Genomic DNA, 19,972 nt, shown 5'->3' with positions numbered 1-19,972 from the left:
AAATTAATATTCTGAAATGTTTCTACAACAAAATTCGAAAATTTTTAGAACTTTTTCACGTTTTTTTTTTTAATTATTTGAAAAACGTTCAAAATTGTCCTAAAAATATTAAAAAAATGTTCAGAAAATGTCCTAAAGTTGTCCCAAAAATGTCCTAAAATTGTCCCAAAAGTATCCTAAATTTGTCCCAAAAATGTCCTAAAATTTTTCATCTATTAATTTTAGCACAAATCTACAACCGTGCAAAAATATATTGTTTTTTTTTTTTTAATTATTTGAAAAACGTTCAAAATTGTCCTAAAAATATTAAAAAAATGTTCCAAAAATATCCTAAAATTGTCCCAAAAATGTTCAATAAATGTTTCATTCATTAATTTCTAGACAAATCTACAGCTGTGCAAAAATAAATTATCTTCTTCAAAATCATTTAAAAACCGTTTAAAATTGTAGTAAAATTGTCATGAAATTGTGAAGTCTTTTGAAAATCTTCAAAAAAATACCTAAAATCGACGAAAAATTACTTAAACGCACTATTTTTAAATTAAAAATTTTTTTTAAGATGTCCCAAAATTGTCCCAAAAATGTCCCAAATTGTGTCACGTTTGGATGTCTCACGCTTGGGACATTTTTGGGACAATTTTTTTTTACACGGATCAACTATAAATTTATTTTATCTTGAATAATTTTACAAGCCAAAAAAATAATTCTAAAAATTACAATAAAATTTATTTCTAAATAAAAATGACATTTAAAATTAAAAATATCAGCTCCTAAAATTTTTATTTCTAGATTCTTTCTCTTTTTTAAGATTCTTAGTATGCAAGTAAGGTAGCGCAGGTAATGAAAAATTTTTTTTAGGTACGTCTGATTTTTTGAGGTAAAATTTTCCTAGCGAAACAGATCCAATAAACAAAGACTGTTTCTGTTTTTTTTCCGTGTCCTCATCTTTGCAGCCCATTTCTTTAATCAAGTGTGTTCTCCATCTGAAAATTAATAAATTAATTAATTAATAAATAAACTAATAAATAAATAAATTACCTAATTAATAAATGAATAAATAAATAAATTAATTAATTAATTGATAAATTAATTCATTAATTAATATATTAATTAATTAGTGATGATAAAATTAATGAAAATTAAGTTAGTCGACATTTAAAAATTTTTAGAATTTTATTAATTGAAAAAATTATTACAAAAAATAAAACAAATTTTTATTTGTAAAAAATATGAAAAACTATAAGTTTAATTTTTAAAAAATATTATTCAGTCCTAATTGAATAATTAAAAAAAAAAATTAAAAACTTCGGCTAATTTTAGAAAATATTTAAGAAAAATTGCACGAAAAATAACAAACCTGCCAGCACTCTCATAAGACCTCGGAGTTTCTTCGCTCGTAAGCCTGCGCTCGAACCTCTTCTGCAATAAATTTTTTGAATTCTCCCGCGCGATGATAACCTGCAACTCGCTTAAAAACTTCTCCGCGAAGTTATCTTGGGTGAAAAGCGCGTGTTGCAGAAGTTGCGCGCAACTAAGCCGAGTTTCGGGGTCCATTTTCAGAGTTTGGGACAAGAAATCCAAAGAAGCTGAACTCCAGGAAGGAAAATGGTTCTTTAGAGATTTCAGTTCAGACTCGTCGGCCATTTTGCGATGCTTTGATGCTATGCCATTTTTGTTTACTATCGACTGATGTTTGTTACATAGCCCGCCTAGAAAATTTAATAAGTATAACAAAGTAACATTTTTGGCTAATTAGGAATTTTTTTAGAAGTTAGTTTTCGGTTTTGCCGCTAGGTGGCTACGCCCTCTCGCTATTAGAAAAATTTTACCAGAGTATATATAAGGGTAAAATTTTCTTCTATCAGTAAAATGTTTTATTGAAGAAAAAAAATGTTTAAATTAAGAAAAATAATTCTTTCAGTGTAAATTTTTCAACTAAAATGTTTTTAATTCAAATAAACTTTTTTTTTTCTGTATGTTAAAAATTAAAATTACTTACCAAGCACCCTAGTAATCTGGTAGAGCTGATCGACATCACTTTCTCCAGGAAAAAGCGGATCTCCTGAGACCATTTCAGCATAAAGACATCCAACTGCCCAAACATCCACGGCCTTTCCATACCTCAACTCTCCAATCAACAACTCCGGAGCACGGTACCACCTGGTCGCTACGTAGTCAGTGCAACTCTCATTGCCGGTAATTACTCTTGCAAATCCAAAATCGCAGAGTTTTATCACGCCATTGGGAGAGACCAGGACGTTTTCGGGCTTGACATCTCGGTGCATTATCTAAAAAATTTTTTAAAATTAAAATTAATAATAAGAATGCTTTGATAAGCAACCAGTATATGTACTGCACAAAAATATGCGAGTAAAAATAATATTGGATGAGCTTCTGGTGCATTTAGTGGCAGAGTAATGGCAAGTTAAGTGGCCAGTATGTGTTTTATCAGAGCACTCGACCGGCAAAAAGAACAACCGGGCCATTCATTGCCTGCAATAGCAAAAAACTCACATGGTTACTGTGGCAGAAGTTCAATCCGCGCAGTACTTGGAATATATAGCGACGAGATACTTGCGGGCCCAATCCGTTCGATGAAACTTCTAGCTCGTCTAGAACAGTGTGGTCTAAGTATTCGAAGACTAGATAGAATCTTTTGCGCCGACGAAATACTTCAATCATGTTTACCAAATTGTCGTGTCGTAATTTCTATAATTTTGAGAATTGTTCATTTTTCTTTAAAGATACTAAGGTAAAAGACCCTATTAGTGGCACCCTTAACCCCTATTAGTGGCACTTTTTCTTTCAATGAAAAAATGTTCTACTTGCAATAAAAATGAAAAATTTTTTTGATCTAAACGTCTTAAAGATTAGAAATAATATATTCATTATTGAAATTAATGATTTAATTAATTGAATAAGTACTAAAATCAAAGAAAGTGTCAGTAATGGGGTCCCCGCCACTGACAAGGTCTTTTACCCTATTTACACAGAAAACAAATAGCTTGAACCAGATTTTATTTAAAAAATGTTTCAAAATGTTCTCTAGGCAAGCTTGCTATATTCTAGAATATTGTTCTTTATCCAATATATCTTTTTTTTGTATTAAAATTTTCTTTAAATACAATATTTTGTCGTTTAATAGCTAACTAGTTCTTCAATAGAATATTTAACTGATAGAAGAAAATTCTTCCCTTATATATACTCTGGTAAAAGTTTTCTGATAGCGAGAGAGCGTAGCCACCTAGCGGCATAACCAAAAACTAACTTCTGAGTAAGTAAATATCTTTCAGATCAAGCTAGAGATACAAAGACTTCAAAAGAAAAATTCTTATATCATTAAAAAATAATTAAACTTTATTTAATTATTTGAAACTTTTGAATAAAAATTTTCAATATCAAATTTTTTAAATAAAGATTTTCTTCCTTAAAATGTTTTTTAGCCAAGATTATTCGGGCACAGAAGTTGGCCTATTTTAATTTATTCAAATTTAAGGTTAAACATTTATATGTTTATAAACTGTCGACTGTTTATACAGTCATTTAAACGGTGGCGAAATTCCGGGTCATAATTATTATTCTTCATCTAATATATATTTTTTTTTGTATGAAAATTTTCTTTACACAATATTTTGTTGTTTGATAGCTAAGTAGTTCTTCAATAAAACATTTTACCGATAGAAGAAAATTCTTTCCTTATAAATACTCTGGTAAAATATTTCTGAAAGCGAGAAGGCGTAGCCACCTAGCGGTAAAACCAAGAACTAACATCTAAAAAAAATTCTTAATTAATTTTCTCAAATACAAAATTTTATCGTTTAATAGCTAAGATGTTCTTTAACAAAATACTGTTCCAAATTTTTTTTTCCCTATAGAATTTAATTAGATAAAAAAAGCATAATTACTTTAAGCATCCTTATTTCTCTAAAAGCCATCTTTCTCACATGAACATCCTCTTCAGTTTCAAGAAACTTTTTAATCGCGACAATTTCTCCAGTTTCGCGGTGCCGACACTTTATCACAATTCCGTAACTTCCCTCCCCCACAACTTCAATATTTTCATACTTGTCCATTTTCGCGAAAATTCGCAAGCATAATTAATACCACAAAATAAAAAATAATTAAATGCGTAAAATTGCACAATTCTTCATTGTAAAGAGAAGAAACGTCCGGATTGTCAGGAAGTCAAAAACAGAATAAAGTTGACCGAGTAATCGATCGGTAATTATTGTTTTCCTTTTTGCAAGGCATTTTATTTAGTCTAATATACCGAGTGGGCGTTCACTGGATACGAATTAATGTTGGCTTGGTTACTGAAGCTTGGATTACCGATCCTGATACAGATAGTCACGGAAAAAATGTACTTTTACAACTCGAAAGATATTTTTACTCATTACATTGTCGGTGTAATTATACCGAGAGAAGCAAACTTTTACGGATAATTAATGCAAGGTAACATCGGCTCTGACTTTTTCAAGTTCAAGTGCACGACCTTTGCTCATTGTCTGAAATTTAACGAACGCAAGCACGCAAATGCTAAATATCACCTTCGTTGTTAGTGCTTACTAAATTGTCGTGTAATTATCGATTAAATGTAATGAGAAATTAGTAATGATTAATTTTATTCTTACGTGAACTTCAACTGAGCTTCGTTCAATATTATAAGGACTCACTGGTTTATTTTTGGTAGTTTAGTTACCCGAGTTAATCAATATCTTTCGATCGGGTTATTTATAGTTGAGTTCATTGACATTTATATTATTTTTTGAACATTTCTACTTAATTCAATAAGAAATAGTAATATTTTTTTTTTTATTATTTAACAAATTTAATAAAATATAATAATTCATTATATTTTAATCGTAAAAAAAAAATTAAGCTTATATTCCTTATATTTTTCTAATTAACTGTCCTGCAATGAGATAATTTAGCGACTCTGCGCCACCTGTCGGATATTTTCGATACTAATTCAATAAACCCCCAATTTAAAATAATTTTTTTGTCTTTAGACTCGATTGTAATTGATCATGAATTTTATTTTAATTGATTTGTAATTTAAAAAATTATTAGTCTTATTTAATTTATTAAGAGAATAAGAGAAATTTTGTTTCTAGGGTGGTCATATGATAAAATTGTTTTTTGTTTTTTGTGAAATTTAGTGTCATCGCAAAGGTCTTGACTTGAATTTGTGCCTTTTAAAGGTTGTATATAATTCTCACAGATAGTTAATTTATGGTGATAAGTATTTAGGCTGCATTCGAAAATACTCTATGTCTAGATACATAATTAAGAAATGACCTTATATCTTGTGGAATATTGACATTTTAAAAGTTATAAGCTCATTCTGATGTTACACTCATTGAGACCTTTTATTTGAGTACCCACATCAATTTTTCATATATTTATATATTATATATATTTCACAAATAACATATATAAAAAATGCCATGTGGGTACTCAAATAAAAGGTCTCGATCAGTGTAACATTGGAATAAGTTTATATTTTGAAAAATGTCAATAATTCAGAAATGACCTTGTATCTTGTGAATTATTGACATTTTTAAGGATATAAGCTCATCTCGATGTTACACTCATCGAGACCTTTTGTTTGAGTACCCACATCAATTTTTCATATATTTATATATATTATATATATGTATATATGAAAAATATATGAAAATGCATGTGGGTACTCAAATGAAAGCTCTTGATGAGTGTAACACCGAGATGAGCTTATATCTTTTAAAACTTCAATAGTTAAGTAAGTACAGAGTATTTTAACAAATATCTTGTAAACTATTGATATTTTCAAAAATATAAGATCACCTCGATGTTACACTCATCAAGACCTTTCATTTGAGTACCCACATCAATTTTTCATATATTTATATATATTATATATATGTATATATGAAAAATATATTAAAATGCATGTGGGTACTCAAATGAAAGCTCTTGATGAGTGTAACATCGGGATGAGCTTATATTTTTAAAAACGTCAATAGTTAATAAAATACAGTGGACTTTAACAGATATCTTGTGAATTATTGACATTTTTAAGGATATAAGCTCATCTCGATGTTACACTCATCGAGACCTTTCATTTGAGTACCCACATCAATTTTTCATATATTTATATATATTACATATATGTATATATGAAAAATATATGAAAATGCATGTGGGTACTCAAATGAAAGCTCTTGATGAGTGTAACATCGAGATGAGCTTATATTTTTAAAAACGTCAATAGTTAATAAAATACAGTGAACTTTAACAGATATCTTGTGAACTTTTGACATTTTTAAAGATATAAGCTCATCTTGATGTTACACTCATCGAGACCTTTCATTTGAGTACCCACATCAATTTTTCATATATTTATATATATTACATATATGTATATATGAAAAATATATTAAAATGCATGTGGGTACTCAAATGAAAGCTCATGATGAGTGTAACATCAGGATGAGCTTATATTTTTAAAAACGTCAATAGTTAATAAAATACAGTGAACTTTAACAGATATCTTGTGAACTATTGACATTTTTAAAGATATAAGCTCATCTTGATGTTACACTCATCGAGACCTTTCATTTGAGTACCCACATCAATTTTTCATACATTATATATATTACATATATGTATATATGAAAAATATATTAAAATGCATGTGGGTACTCAAATGAAAGCTCATGATGAGTGTAACATCAGGATGAGCTTATATCTTAAAATACGTCAATATTTAAGAAAGTACAGTGCAATTTAACAATAGTTATTATTTAATAAATCAAAATTTTTAAATTCATCAAAAATTCTTTTCTTTTTTCTATTTTCTTTAAATTCATTTCTTACGGGGATTATTTTATTTCTTCCCAAAAAATTTAAAAATAAAGTAAACAAATTTTTAAATATTCCCTTTAAATAAATCCTAAAAATCAAACAAATAAACCAAATTTTATCAAAATAAACCATTAAATCCCAACATAAAATTGTATAGTAATCCCTATGTAAGTATTAACTTAAAAAAAAAAAAAATAAAATAACTTTATTAATAAATTTAGTTAGACTTAAAATATATGTATTTATAATTCTCTTTTACTCTTGACTTCATCACACTATAATACGTAAGTATACATCCGAGAATACACACTGCTTACATTAGGCCATCAGTGGAGGGCAGAATCGGATGTGATGGCAGTAACACCAGCACGTGTGTACCAGAGACTGTTCTAACATTACGTTTGTTAATCTCCCACAATTTCAAATTTTAATCGAGCCCCTGAAGAAAGTATAATAATAATTTTAATAAAAATTCCTTAAAAAATGAAATTTCTTAGTGAATTAATTAAATAATAATTAATTAAATAAATTAGTTGTGTAATAAGTGGAGATTTTAATAATTACCAGTGATAAGTGCGTTTGTAAATTTTAAACTGACGTAATATGGCAGCTTGTCATCCGCGTCCACTTCAGCACCTCCAAATTCATGATAGTAGTATTAATAATGTCCAAACTGTTGGAAATATCAATCATCTTCAGTCGCATAGTCAAAATCATCAAAATTTACCGGCCCATTATTCCCCGCATCTTTTAAATTGGGTTTATTTGGCAATTGCGGATCAAAATCCCCATAATGAACAGGTATTTTTATTTTGGGCAGTTCTTTAAATGATTAATAATCAAAAATTTTAAGTATTTTATTTTTTAGAGAAGAAATAATTTTTTTTTATTCAAAGCAAAAAATTCTTCAAAGTAAAATTATTTTAAAGAATTTTTTTGGACTTAATTTAAAGCAAATTTTTTGAAAAAAAATTTTTTTGAGAATTTTTATGTCTTGATATAAGAAAAAAATTATTCTAAAGAATTTTATTCCAAAATTCAAATCAAAAAAATTATTTTTAAGAATTTTATTCTTTAAATTTTAATCAAAAAATTCTTGTCTTAATACAAGAAAAATATTCTTGAATAATAAAATTATTTTGAAGGATTTTAATTTAATTTGTAGCCAAAAGTTATTAATAAAAATTTTTTTTCTAAGAATTTCAATGTCTTGATATAAGAAAAAAATTATTTTAAAGAATTTTATGGTTAAAATTTAAATCAAAAAAATTATTGTCTTGATACAAGAAAAATATTCTTGATTAAAAAAATTTTTTTTAAGAATTTAAATGTCTTGACATAAAAAAAAAATTATTTTAAAGAATTTTTTTCTTAAAATTCAAATAAAAAAATTTTTTTGAAGAATTTTAATCTTTTAATTCAAAACAAAAAATTCTTGATTAAAATAAAATTTATTTAAATCAAGAATTTATTTTTTAATATAGAATTTTTGAATTACTAAAATAAAATTATTATTTCAGAGCAAAATCCTGCCAACAGTATGGGGAAATTTTCCAACTGCATCCCAGCATCAAAATTACATGCAGAAAAGTTCACTGAGCCCTGGATCAATTCCCCTCGACAGTATCGGCGAGCTCGCGGAACATTTCAACGAGCTGGGCCTTTTAGACAAAAAATCTACAAAAAGACCTCCCTCGACGTACTTGTGTCACTTGTGCTTCAGAAAAGGACATTACATCAAAGACTGTCCTCAGGTAAGCTATCCAAGTTCTAAATATTAAAATTAATTAAAAAATAATTTTTTTGCTAGTGGGAACAATTTATATTGAGTTATTGTATCAAATTACCCAGAAATTGGTTAAAATTCATTAAATTTTAATTAAAATGCCGGATTATACAGTGAAAAATTAATTTTTGAGTAGAATAATATGGATATTTAAAAAGCTCATAAAATTCCGCGTAAAATGAGCCGTCGCGCGAGTTAATCCACCGCAGGTCGATTTTTGATTAATTGATTAATAAAATATTAATGCCGTTAATTTGATGAAGGAGTGATAATTAATATAGGTTGTTTGGGTTCATTTTACTCGGAATTTCATGATCTAGGTCGCGGTCTACCTAATTTTAAAAAATAAGCAACTTTATTTTTTTGTTAATTTAAAAAAAAAATAAAAGAAAAATTTTTTTAAAAAGTACATTAAATCTCAAGATTGTAATTTGTCGGTATAAATACTCAGGTTTATTTAAGATGACCATAAAATTTTCATAAATTCTAGAAAAATAGTTTTTTTGTGAACTGAATAGCCAAGTCTAAGATTAACTCAAAATTTATGATAGTTGTTGATAATAAAAATGGTTTTTTGCTCATTTAACGTTGAAAAATTTATTAAAAAAAAATAAGTTGAATATTTAAAAAGCTCATGAAATTTTTTTTTTTTAAATCCTCAGATTTATCTTAAAATAAATTAATAAAATATTTTTTAACTCAGAAAATTTTTTTAGTTCAATTTTAAAAAATAATTTTTTTTTAAGTTTAATCCACAAATTTGAAACAAAGAAAATTTTTTTTCCCAGCGGGTATTTTTTTATTAATAAAATCGCTCTGCATGCCCGTGAATATCGTTATTTTCAGAATAGTCTAGGTACTTTAAATAGTTTCGGTAGACGCGAACAAGATTTTCTTCATTTCCGCCAAATTATATATTTAGTTATTTTCCATATACTGTTACTGAATTTTTTTCTTATTTACTTTTTAAAACAATTTTATAAACTTTATTTATTTAATAAAAATTAAAAAAAAATTTTTTCCAATAAGTCAGTAAAATTTTTTAAAAATTAAAAAGAAGAAAATTGTAAAAAAATATTTAATTAGGTTTATTTATAACAATATTTAACAAGAGAAAAATAAATGCAGGAATAGAATGACGTAGACTCGTAAAAAACTTATATATATGTATATATATGTGAGGAAGCATGTGTGTTAAATTTAAAGAGCAACACTGCGTCGAGGGGGTGGAGCGGAAAGCTAAATGTATGAGACTTATATTTGTACTTGTACTTGAGTTTATATATTTCTTTTGTATATATTTGTGTGTGTTGTATATTTTTATTATTATTGTTATTGTAGAGATGAATATATAGAAGTATATGTAGGATAAATGAAACGCGGTTGGTGGAATGCAAACATCCATCTAATTGTCATCGACATACAAACTGTCAACCCGCAGCTCAATTGAACCTTTTAATTAATTCAACCAAACTATTTAGTTTAATAAATAATTTCTGCTGGTATTCAGGTTCTTTGTTTATGTCAGTTCATTGATATAAAATGCTTTTTTATAGGAAATAAATTTTTTTTTTATGTAAGAGTTAATTATTTCAAAGAAAACTTTAATTTTTTGTATCCTTAGCTTGATCTGAAAGATATTTAATTAATTAGGAATTTTTATTAAAATTTAGTTTTTGGTTTTACCGCTAGGTGGCTACGCCTTCTCGCTAGTAGAAAAATTTTAATAGAGTATATATAAGCGTAATTTAAAAATAAATTCTCCAATCAAAAGTTAGTTTCTCAATTAAACTTTTTAAATCCTATTAAGGTAGTTTGGGTGCCAAATGACTTCAACTTGACCCCATATTTTTTTATATTCATTCGAAAGATTATGATTTAATACATCTATAGAAAAAAGAATCAGATTTTTTTACCATATCGTTTAAGAGATATAATTAATTAAAGTTTTGCAAAAATACACCATCTCTTATGAGTGTCCTTGTTCAATAACTCCGGAAATGGAGGATTTATAAATAATCGACCAACTTGACCCCATAAAAAAAACTTTCCAATAGGTAGAACAATGTTTCATACATATTCTATCAAAATTTGATAACGATTTACCACATAGTTTTAATTTAATTAATTTTTTAATATTAAAAATTGGTTTCTATCTTTGTTGTTTGTCGGAGATATTACTCCCCCATCTTTATCAGGAGAAAAATGGCGACTTCTCGGTGCGCGGCAAATTTGAAATTAAAATATAATCATAAAGTTTTTTTGCATTTAAATAAATTGTCATTAAACATACATTAAAAATTTATGTAAATTATAGCAGATTTAACATATTGAAGTGATATTTGCAAATTTAAACAATAAATTAACACCTTGAGCAACTGTTTTAAGTACCGACCTTACATAACCTTTAACAGTTGTTATTGTTTTGTGACAGCCCAGTACTTGTCAGTTGATATTTTAATAGTTATATTATTATAATTATTCAACCATAATTATGAATTGAATTTATTCAATTAAATTTTGATTAGAAATAATTTTATATTTTATGCTATTTTTCGAGTGATCACTTGCAAAGAAGAAGAAAAAAATATCTATTAATTTGATCTCGGATTTTTTGCGATTTTTTGCGACGACCAAACTACTTTAATTAAAAAAAAAACTAGCAACCTTGCAGTCACTGCGTGACTGCTGTGACTTGTAAACTATCAAAAATTAAAATTTTGCTTTATTAAATAACGACTTTTGTTAAATTGCACTGAACTTTCTTAAATATTGACATTTTTAAAGATATAAGCTCATCCCGATGTTACACTCATCAAGAGCTTTCATTTGAGTACCCACATGCATTTTTATATATTTTTCATATATTCATATATTCATATATATAAATATATATATATATATATATATATATATATATATATATATATATATATATATATATAAAATATATAAAAATTGATGTGGGTACTCAAATGAAAGGTCTCGATGAGTGTAACATCGGGATGAGCTTATATCTCTAAAATGTCAATAGTTCACAAGATATTTATTAAAATGCCCTGTACTTTCTTAATTATTAACGTTTTAAAAATATAAGCTCATCCCGATGTTACACTCATCAAGAGCTTTCATTTGAGTACCCACATGCATTTTTGATATATTTTTCATATATACATATATATAATATATATAAATATATAAAATATATGAAAAATTGATGTGGGTACTCAAATGAAAGGTCTCGATGAGTGTAACATCGGGATGAGCTTATATCTCTAAAAATGTCAATAGTTCACAAGATATTTATTAAAATGCCCTGTACTTTCTTAATTATTAACGTTTTTAAAAATATAATCTCATCCCGATGTTACACTCATCAAGAGCTTTCATTTGAGTACCCACATGCATTTTTGATATATTTTTCATATATTCATATATATATATATAAATATATAAAATATATGAAAAATTGATGTGAGTACTCAAATGAAAGGTCTCGATGAGTGTAACATCGGGATGAGCTTATATCTCTAAAAATGTCAATAGTTCACAAGATATTTATTAAAATGCCCTGTACTTTCTTAATTATTAACGTTTTAAAAATATAAGCTCATCCCGATGTTACACTCATCAAGAGCTTTCATTTGAGTACCCACATGCATTTTTGATATATTTTTCATATATACATATATATAATATATATAAATATATAAAATATATGAAAAATTGATGTGGGTACTCAAATGAAAGGTCTCGATGAGTGTAAGATCGAGATGAGTTTATATCTTTAAAAATGTCAATATTTCCCAAGATACAAGGTCATATCTTAATTATGTACCTAGAGAGTGAGAATTTTCGAAAGCAGCTTATAATACTTATCATAATAAAATTGACTATCTGTGAGAATAAAATAAAACCTTGAAAAGGCACAAATTCAAGTCAAGACCTTTGCAGTGACCCTAAATTTCACTAAAAAAAACCGATTTTATCATATCGACGGTCTAATTAGCAATTTGTCTAACTTCTTATTTTTTAGAAGGTGATTTTTTAACATTTTGATGAAGCAATATTCTAATTATACCTTTATTAGATATTAACGATATTAAATGGTTTTTTAAAGTGCACAGAAAAAAAGAATTATTTGTCGGTATTATTATTATTATTAGTAATAAATTATTTTCATTTATTTATCATTTGAATTATTAATATTCTGCTAAAGTAATTTTTTATTTATTAAAATAAGCCTTAATAACTTTCTACTGGAGCTCTCGATATTATTTATTTAAAAAAATGACATCTTTTATTTAATAATTTAATTTATTTTCTAATTTTTTTTTCGCCGGTATATTTTCTAAAATATTTTATTTTTATTGTTAAAAAGAGTCTAAAATTGTTAAAAGTAATAAATAAATGAAAAATGATCTGTAGCAGAATATAAATTGGGTAAGTATAAATTTAAATTAATGTATTATTTAAACAAAAATGGATATTGCTATAATTTATGCGTAATTAAAAAAATATTTTATTATAGAATAAAAAAAGTTTTTGGGTCCGTAGCTGTATCTATATTATTTAACAATTTATAAGCTATGGAATTTCAAAAAATGTAAAAAAAAATTAATATTTTTTATAAATAAATGCTTATAACAACTAATAAATAATAGTTACAGATTTATTTACCACAAATAAACCATATCTTTACCATGAATAAACTATTTATTTTATGCAACTAAATCGCTCAAATATATTATATACTAGCCGTTACCCGCCCGCTTCGCGTGGCGTACAATATACGTGTATTTGTATATCTATATTCACAAATATAGGTATACAAATACATAGAGTGATCATATAATGGTACATGATCATCTATTATGGCTTTTACCTTATATAAAAATTTTTAATTTTTTCTATATTTAATGCCTTCTTATTATCCTTTAGGAATTGAATTTTATAATTTTTTAATTAACGCCCACGCAAGGATTTGTGAGGGTGGCATTTCATAAAATTCATTCTTTACAGCTCAAAAACTCCAAAAAAATCAATCTGGCCAAGTTTCAATCCTTTAGCTGCTATAGATTAAAAGGTACAATTTCTTTTAATTTTACGCCCACGCACGGACATGTGGGGGTAGAATTTAATGAAATTTATTCTTAACAGCCATATTAAAGCAAATTTTAAGGGAGTTGGGAAAGAACGGATAGGGGAAAAGGGGGGGGGGACCTACTCAGTGGGAATTTTTCGTAATTGAAAAAATAATCAGACAGCCCAGACTGGGAATCGAACCCAGATCTCTCGGTTACGCGCCAAGGGCTCTACCAGTTAAGCTATCCGAGACAAGTACTGACTACTTTATTCAGTCACGTATATAAGACCCACCGAGCAAACAACGCCACCGTCCATCTTACGGCTCAAACGCCAAAAAAGCATTCTGGCCATGTTTCAAAGTATTAATAGCTATAGATTGAAATTTACGAATTTTTTCTTAATTTGACGCCCACGCACGGGCACGCCAGGGGGGTGGAATGTCACAGAATTCGTTTTTAAAAAATTTCTAAATGTAATTTGAAACATTCTGACCAAGTTTTGAACTATTAAAAGCCATAATTGAAAAATATGAATTTTTTTTCGTGAACACCCCCGCAACCCCCCTTGTGGGTGGAATTTCGTGAAATCCGTTCTTAGCTGACCTCTACTTGGCAAAAGGAATATTCCTGCCAAATTTCAAGTCTCTAGGTCTTATAGTTCCAGAGATATCGTGATGAGTGACTATCTATATCTACACGGTGAGAAATTTCCATTATTTTTTATTCTGCATGGATTTTAGATATTACAATGGTGCATATTACTAGTGAACCTTATTGACTCAGAATAAAATTTTACAATGGCCCATAGTAATTTCCGAAACAAATGAAATCAGACATAGTAAATGGTAAAAATTGAAATGTACCATAGTAAAATGAAATATGCAATAATTTAAATTTCCGAATGTACTATAGCAAAAAAATAAAGAAAACGTTTGTAAAAATAAAAAATTTTAGAGTAAAAGATGTTTTAGCAATCAAAAAATATCAAACCAAACAAGATTTTTTGTTTGCAATAATTTTAAAAATATTTTTTAAAATATAGTTTTTTTATTTTTTTTTTCATTTTTAACAATGAACGTAGGATTTATTTTGGCAGTTAATTTTATTATGAATAATTATAAACACAATATATAACTTTTAAATTATTTTTTATTATTATTAGAAGTGTCGGCTGCAGATTAACCATCAAATGTTTGTTTTCATTTTAATTTTTCACGGTAAATTATTAAATATTTTATTATTTATGAATCTTACAAATTTTCATTAACTATTCATGTGTTGATGGATTTATAAACTAATATTTATTTAAAACTTAATGTTTATTGCAATTTTCATAACACCGTTAACCACTACTGATAGCGTCTGTAGACTTATGTTGACAAAACAAAGCAGCACGAAAAAATGAAAGAGCGCGCGTCGCGACTGACGCGCATACGTTTACTATGGGACATTTGAAAATTTCATAGTCACAATTTTAAATTTAAACCGAGTACACGTGACTAAATGTGAAACTTTTTTATAAATTTTTATTGTCGACTGAGCAACAGAAATTTTACTATGGAACTATAATGAAAAGTTTTAAGCACACTAACAGTTTTTGTTCTGTCAGTTTACGAAAATTTTTTATATATGTTTATGTAACAGTTGCATGGTGAAATTTACTATGGTCCCTAGTAAATATTGATTGGTACAATATGATATTCTTAAATTTTTATGGTAATATTTTGAATTGAGTCATTAAGGTTCAGTCTTATTATGTATGCATAGTAAATTTCTACAGAAATTTCTCACCGTGTATAGAAAGTCTCCTATATATATATAGATTTACCAGAAATAAATTTCTATTTGGCCATATCCAACTATCTTAAATATTTGACTAAAATAAATCTTATTTCAATCAAATATTTCTTTTTTTCTGTGTGATAATAAAATTTGAACTAATTGTTTTTTTCGTATAAATGGAAGACTCTCTAAAATGGAATCAGACAATTTGCTAATTAGAACGTCGATATGACTATCCTGGATACAAAATTTTTCTAAGATAATTTTATCAGTGTAAATTTTCAGACAAAAATTATATTTTCAGGCTAGACCAAAAGGAGAAGGTTTGACTCCTTACCAAGGAAAGAAACGTTGCTTCGGCGAGTACAAGTGTTCTAAGTGCAAGCGCAAATGGATGTCGGGGAACAGTTGGGCAAATATGGGCCAAGAGTGCATAAAGTGCCACATCAACGTGTATCCCCACAAGCAGGTGAGTCTGGGGTCTACGGCGATGTTGTTAACAAGCACCTCGTCTCATCCGTTCAACTCCTTGCTTCGTTACGTAAGTCGCCATTAGACATTTTTTTTTTATTTTTTTCTTCCTTCATCTCATTTCTTCATTTGTTATTCTGCTCTCTATACACGGAAAAAAGTAAACTGTAATAAATAACAGTCGATTTATAATAAGTAATGATCAACTGCTAAACTTTACCATTTCAAACAGTAAAATCGTGATTTTACTATTCACTATACAATATTTACCATTTAAACGTTACAATTTACTCTTTACATGGAAGAAAATACTATTTCAAACAATAATATTCGCTATGTAAATTTCTAAAATGTTTAAGTATAATAATTAACAATTCACATTTATATTTATCATTTCGTATCTAAAAAATTAGTAAAATGGTTCACCCTACACTGAGAAAAAAGTGCATAGTTAACTGAATTATAACATCACAATCATGAAAATATAGTTTTCTGAACTTTTTTTTTTTGCAGTTACTCAAATTGTGCATTAGTTTAAGTAACTATTGATAAATAGTTATATCGACTATATTTTAATTAATATGTTTTTGTTATCGCGTTAAACAAAAAGTTATTAGTTGACTGAAAGGTTTTTAAGGACGACGTCTCAGATAGCTAAACTGGAAGAGCCCTTAGTGCGTAACCAAAAGATCCGAGTTCGATTCCCGGTCCGAGCTATCCGAATTATTTTTTCTGTTTTCTCAGTTAAAGTTAATCAAGATGGCTATTAAGCTGATATTTAACTGAAAATAGTTTAAGTAACTATCTATTGGGGTTCAATATAATAAATAATATTAGGTACAAGAACTGCAATTAAATAGTGGTGATTCTCAAAATTTAATTTATGTGATATTTTGAGCTCGCTGAGCTCAAAGAGATAGTATTTCTATGCATTTGAGCTTTTCGAGCTCAAAGTCTGATAGAAGTTTCATAGAACACTACTTTTGGAATTTTCAAACCGCAATAACTTTTGAATGGATCAACCGATTTCCACGCGGTTGGCGGCATTCGACGCAGTTTTATCAGTCCCATGAAAAATTTTTAGGTTTTAATTGATCGAACCAAAAATTTCAGAGTAATTTCGAAAAAACACTTTTTTTGGTTTTCTTTCGTTCACGCACTGAGAGAAAAATATGGTCAACTGAACCAGGAAAATCTAGTTAAATAGCATCACCACTATTTAATTGCAGTTCTTGTACCTAACATTATTTATTATATTGAACCCCAATAGATAGTTACTTGAACTATTTTCAGTTAAATATCAGCTTAATAGCCATCTTGATTAACTTTAACTGAGAAAACCGAAAAAATAATTCGGATAGCTCGGACCGGGAATCGAACTCGGATCTTTTGGTTACGCACTAAGGGCTCTTCCAGTTTAGCTATCTGAGACGTCGTCCGTAAAAACCTTTCAGTCAACTAATAACTTTTTGTTTAACGCGATAACAAAAACATATTAATTAAAATATAGTCGATATAACTATTTATCAATAGTTACTTAAACTAATGCATAGTTTGAGTAACTACAAAAAAAAAAAAGTTCAGAAAACTATATTTTTATAATTGTGATGTTATAATTCAGTTAACTATGCACTTTTTTCTCAGTGTGATATCTCTCGAACGAATTAACCGATTTCGACCAGCTTGGTGGTGATCGACGTGGTTTTTTATTGTCTAGAGCTGATTAGTTTTTGGAATCGATCGGTAAAGCCGTTTAAAAGTAATCCAAAGAAAACCACATTTGAAAAAAATTTTTTTCTTAATTTTTTTTAAGATTTCTCAAAATATACTGATCCGAATCGGTCCAAATTATACTTAAAATCTAAATTTGGCCAAGCCCTTTCAAATGGCACCAACCGCGATAAAATCAGATGAGCCGTTCAAAAGTTATAAGCGGTTCACATACTTTCACACACACACACACACATGCATACAGACACCGTGACAACCTCGCGGGAGTAGTCAGGAAAGCTTCCTATGACCTTCAAACGTCGAGATCTGATGAAAACTCGATTTTTGCAAAACGGGGTGAAAACAATAACTTCCCGATTTTTGAAAATCTTCGATTTTCTGAGCGGGAAGTTAAAAATGATCTGATGATATGTAAATAGTATAAAATAAAGTTAGTAAATTTCCAATACTAGCAACGTTAATATTTACAAAGTAAAATGTTAAATTTCAAACGCAACGCTAAAAATCAAACTGTAATTATTGACTTGCTTGGACTGGTAAAATGTATATTTTAAAAGTACTAGAATTGAATTTGCGCGCGCAAGCGCGCGCCTCATATTTATTGTCATGATATATTTATGTGTCGTTTATGTATATTATATTCACTTTCAACCAATCGGAATGAGAATAAATATTTTCAACCAATCACATCACTAATAGATTGGTTTCACATACATTTCATCTCAATTTTATTATGGGACTAGAATTCAAATTTGCGCGCGCAAGCGTGCGCCTCATATTTATGGTCATGATATATTTATGTGTCGTTTATGTATATTATATTCACTTTCAACCAATCAGAATGAGAATAAATATTTTCAACCAATCACATCACGAATAGATTGGTTTCACATACATTTCATCTCAATTTTATTATGGGACTAGAATTCAAATTTGCGCGCGCAAGCGTGCGCCTCATATTTATGGTCATGATATATTTATGTGTAGTTTATGTATATTATATTCACATTCAACCAATCAGAATGAGAATAAATATTTTCAACCAATCACATCACTAATAGATTGGTTTCACATACATTTCATCTCAATTTTATTATGGGACTAGAATTCAAATTTGCGCGCGCAAGCGTGCGCCTCATATTTATGGTCATGATATATTTATGTGTAGTTTATGTATATTATATTCACTTTCAACCAATCAGAATGAGAATAAATATTTTCAACCAATCACATCACTAATAGATTGGTTTCACATACATTTCATCTCAATTTTATTATGGGATTATTATGGGATAATAATTTTTACTGTTTCAAATATTAAATTCTCCCATAGTGAAATCCCCTTCTCTTTCATCTAAGTTCCCCTTCTCCTCATAATATGGACTATATATTGAAATGGCAATTTTTACTGTTTGAAACTGTAATTTTTTAAGATAAGAGAGTCGTTATTTACTATAGCGACAGCTACTAATCACTTATTTTGGATATTAAATTATAAATTGTGGCTTTTATATTTTCAACATTAAGTTCTGTAATATTCATATTTTTGCCACCCCGATGTCCGCTTTACCGTTTTAAACTATAAAAATTAACCGGAATCCAAGTGAATATTACAGTTTACTTTTTTCCGTGTATAACTTTCAATTCAATTTTTAATCTTCTAATAAATTCATTCCAGAGACCCTTAGAGAAACCCGACGGCTTGGACGTCTCCGATCAAAGCAAGGTACATCCTCAACATCTCTGCGAGAAGTGCAAAACTCTCGGTTATTACTGCAGACGCGATCAATAGCTATAAACTTACCTTTTTTTACTATTTAAATTACTCATAAATTTATATCCTTAATTTGTAACTTTTCGCCGCTTCGGCGTCATATTGTTTTTTTATTCTGACAATAACTACTGATTTATTGTTAAGGGCGCTTTTGAACTGCTCAATTTTTTTTTTATTAATGAGTAAGAAAAAAAGTGGTTAATTTTTTGAAATTAGGTGTACCGCGACCTAGATCATGAAATCCCGAGTAAAATGAACCCAAACAACCTATATTAATTATCACTCCTTCATCAAATTAACGGCATTAATATTCTATTAATGAAAACCTTAAATAAAACCAGTAACTTAATCTACATTAGACTGAAAGAAAAAAAGAATAATAAATTGCGCTAATAAAAAGTAATAACGGGTGTGTTAATAATATGTATAAACTTTGGTCGCCCGTTTATTTATGTATAAATTTCGCAAAAGATATATATTGTTATTAATATTAAT

General features: G+C 27.9%; 2 protein-coding genes across 3 annotated transcripts; one reads left to right on the top strand and one right to left on the bottom strand.

The window, feature by feature from the left end:
• Nucleotides 1-759: 759 nt before the first annotated feature.
• Nucleotides 760-4,769, bottom strand: LOC123269927 (cyclin-dependent kinase-like 4). Its single transcript, XM_044735865.1, has 5 exons — nt 3,906-4,769; nt 2,515-2,709; nt 2,000-2,288; nt 1,358-1,709; nt 760-983 (listed from the first exon to the last, which is right to left on the bottom strand). Exons 1-5 carry the CDS (start codon nt 4,071-4,073, stop codon nt 764-766), a joined length of 1,224 nt encoding a protein of 407 aa, XP_044591800.1. The 5' UTR covers nt 4,074-4,769; the 3' UTR covers nt 760-763.
• Nucleotides 4,770-7,120: 2,351 nt separating this feature from the next.
• LOC123269932 (zinc finger CCHC domain-containing protein 24-like) lies at nt 7,121-19,659 on the top strand. 2 transcript variants are annotated; one of them, XM_044735879.1, is made up of 5 exons: nt 7,121-7,336; nt 7,368-7,647; nt 8,367-8,600; nt 15,806-15,970; nt 19,382-19,659. In XM_044735879.1, the coding sequence occupies exons 2-5, from the start codon at nt 7,450-7,452 to the stop codon at nt 19,493-19,495; spliced, it is 711 nt and encodes a 236-aa protein (XP_044591814.1). In that variant the 5' UTR covers nt 7,121-7,336; nt 7,368-7,449; the 3' UTR covers nt 19,496-19,659. The 2 variants fall into 2 exon arrangements, with proteins under 2 accessions (XP_044591814.1, XP_044591812.1); XM_044735877.1 differs by lacking the exon at nt 7,121-7,336 and having other exon boundaries at nt 7,366-7,647; nt 15,806-16,042.
• The last annotated feature ends 313 nt before the right edge of the window (nt 19,660-19,972 follow it).

The sequence above is a fragment of the Cotesia glomerata genome, linkage group LG7, assembly GCF_020080835.1.
Source record: "Cotesia glomerata isolate CgM1 linkage group LG7, MPM_Cglom_v2.3, whole genome shotgun sequence".
NCBI classification, from domain to species: domain Eukaryota; kingdom Metazoa; phylum Arthropoda; class Insecta; order Hymenoptera; family Braconidae; genus Cotesia; species Cotesia glomerata.
The sequence above is the reverse complement of the archived record's forward strand: the minus strand, read 5'-3'. Positions and strand labels throughout refer to the sequence as shown.

Excerpts from the sequence above, each read along its gene's own strand:
- LOC123269927 (XM_044735865.1), bottom strand. The coding sequence starts at position 4,073 with ATGGACAAGTATGAAAATATTGAAGTTGTGGGGGAGGGAAGTTACGGA. Across the intron at positions 2,710-3,905 it reads GAGAAATAAGGATGCTTAAA|AAATTACGACACGACAATTT; the intron begins GTAATTATGCTT and ends TCAAAATTATAG. Across the intron at positions 984-1,357 it reads TCTTATGAGAGTGCTGGCAG|ATGGAGAACACACTTGATTA; the intron begins GTTTGTTATTTT and ends ATTAATTTTCAG.
- LOC123269932 (XM_044735877.1), top strand. The coding sequence starts at position 7,450 with ATGGCAGCTTGTCATCCGCGTCCACTTCAGCACCTCCAAATTCATGAT. Across the intron at positions 8,601-15,805 it reads ACATCAAAGACTGTCCTCAG|GCTAGACCAAAAGGAGAAGG; the intron begins GTAAGCTATCCA and ends TTATATTTTCAG. Across the intron at positions 16,043-19,381 it reads TCAACTCCTTGCTTCGTTAC|AGACCCTTAGAGAAACCCGA; the intron begins GTAAGTCGCCAT and ends AATTCATTCCAG.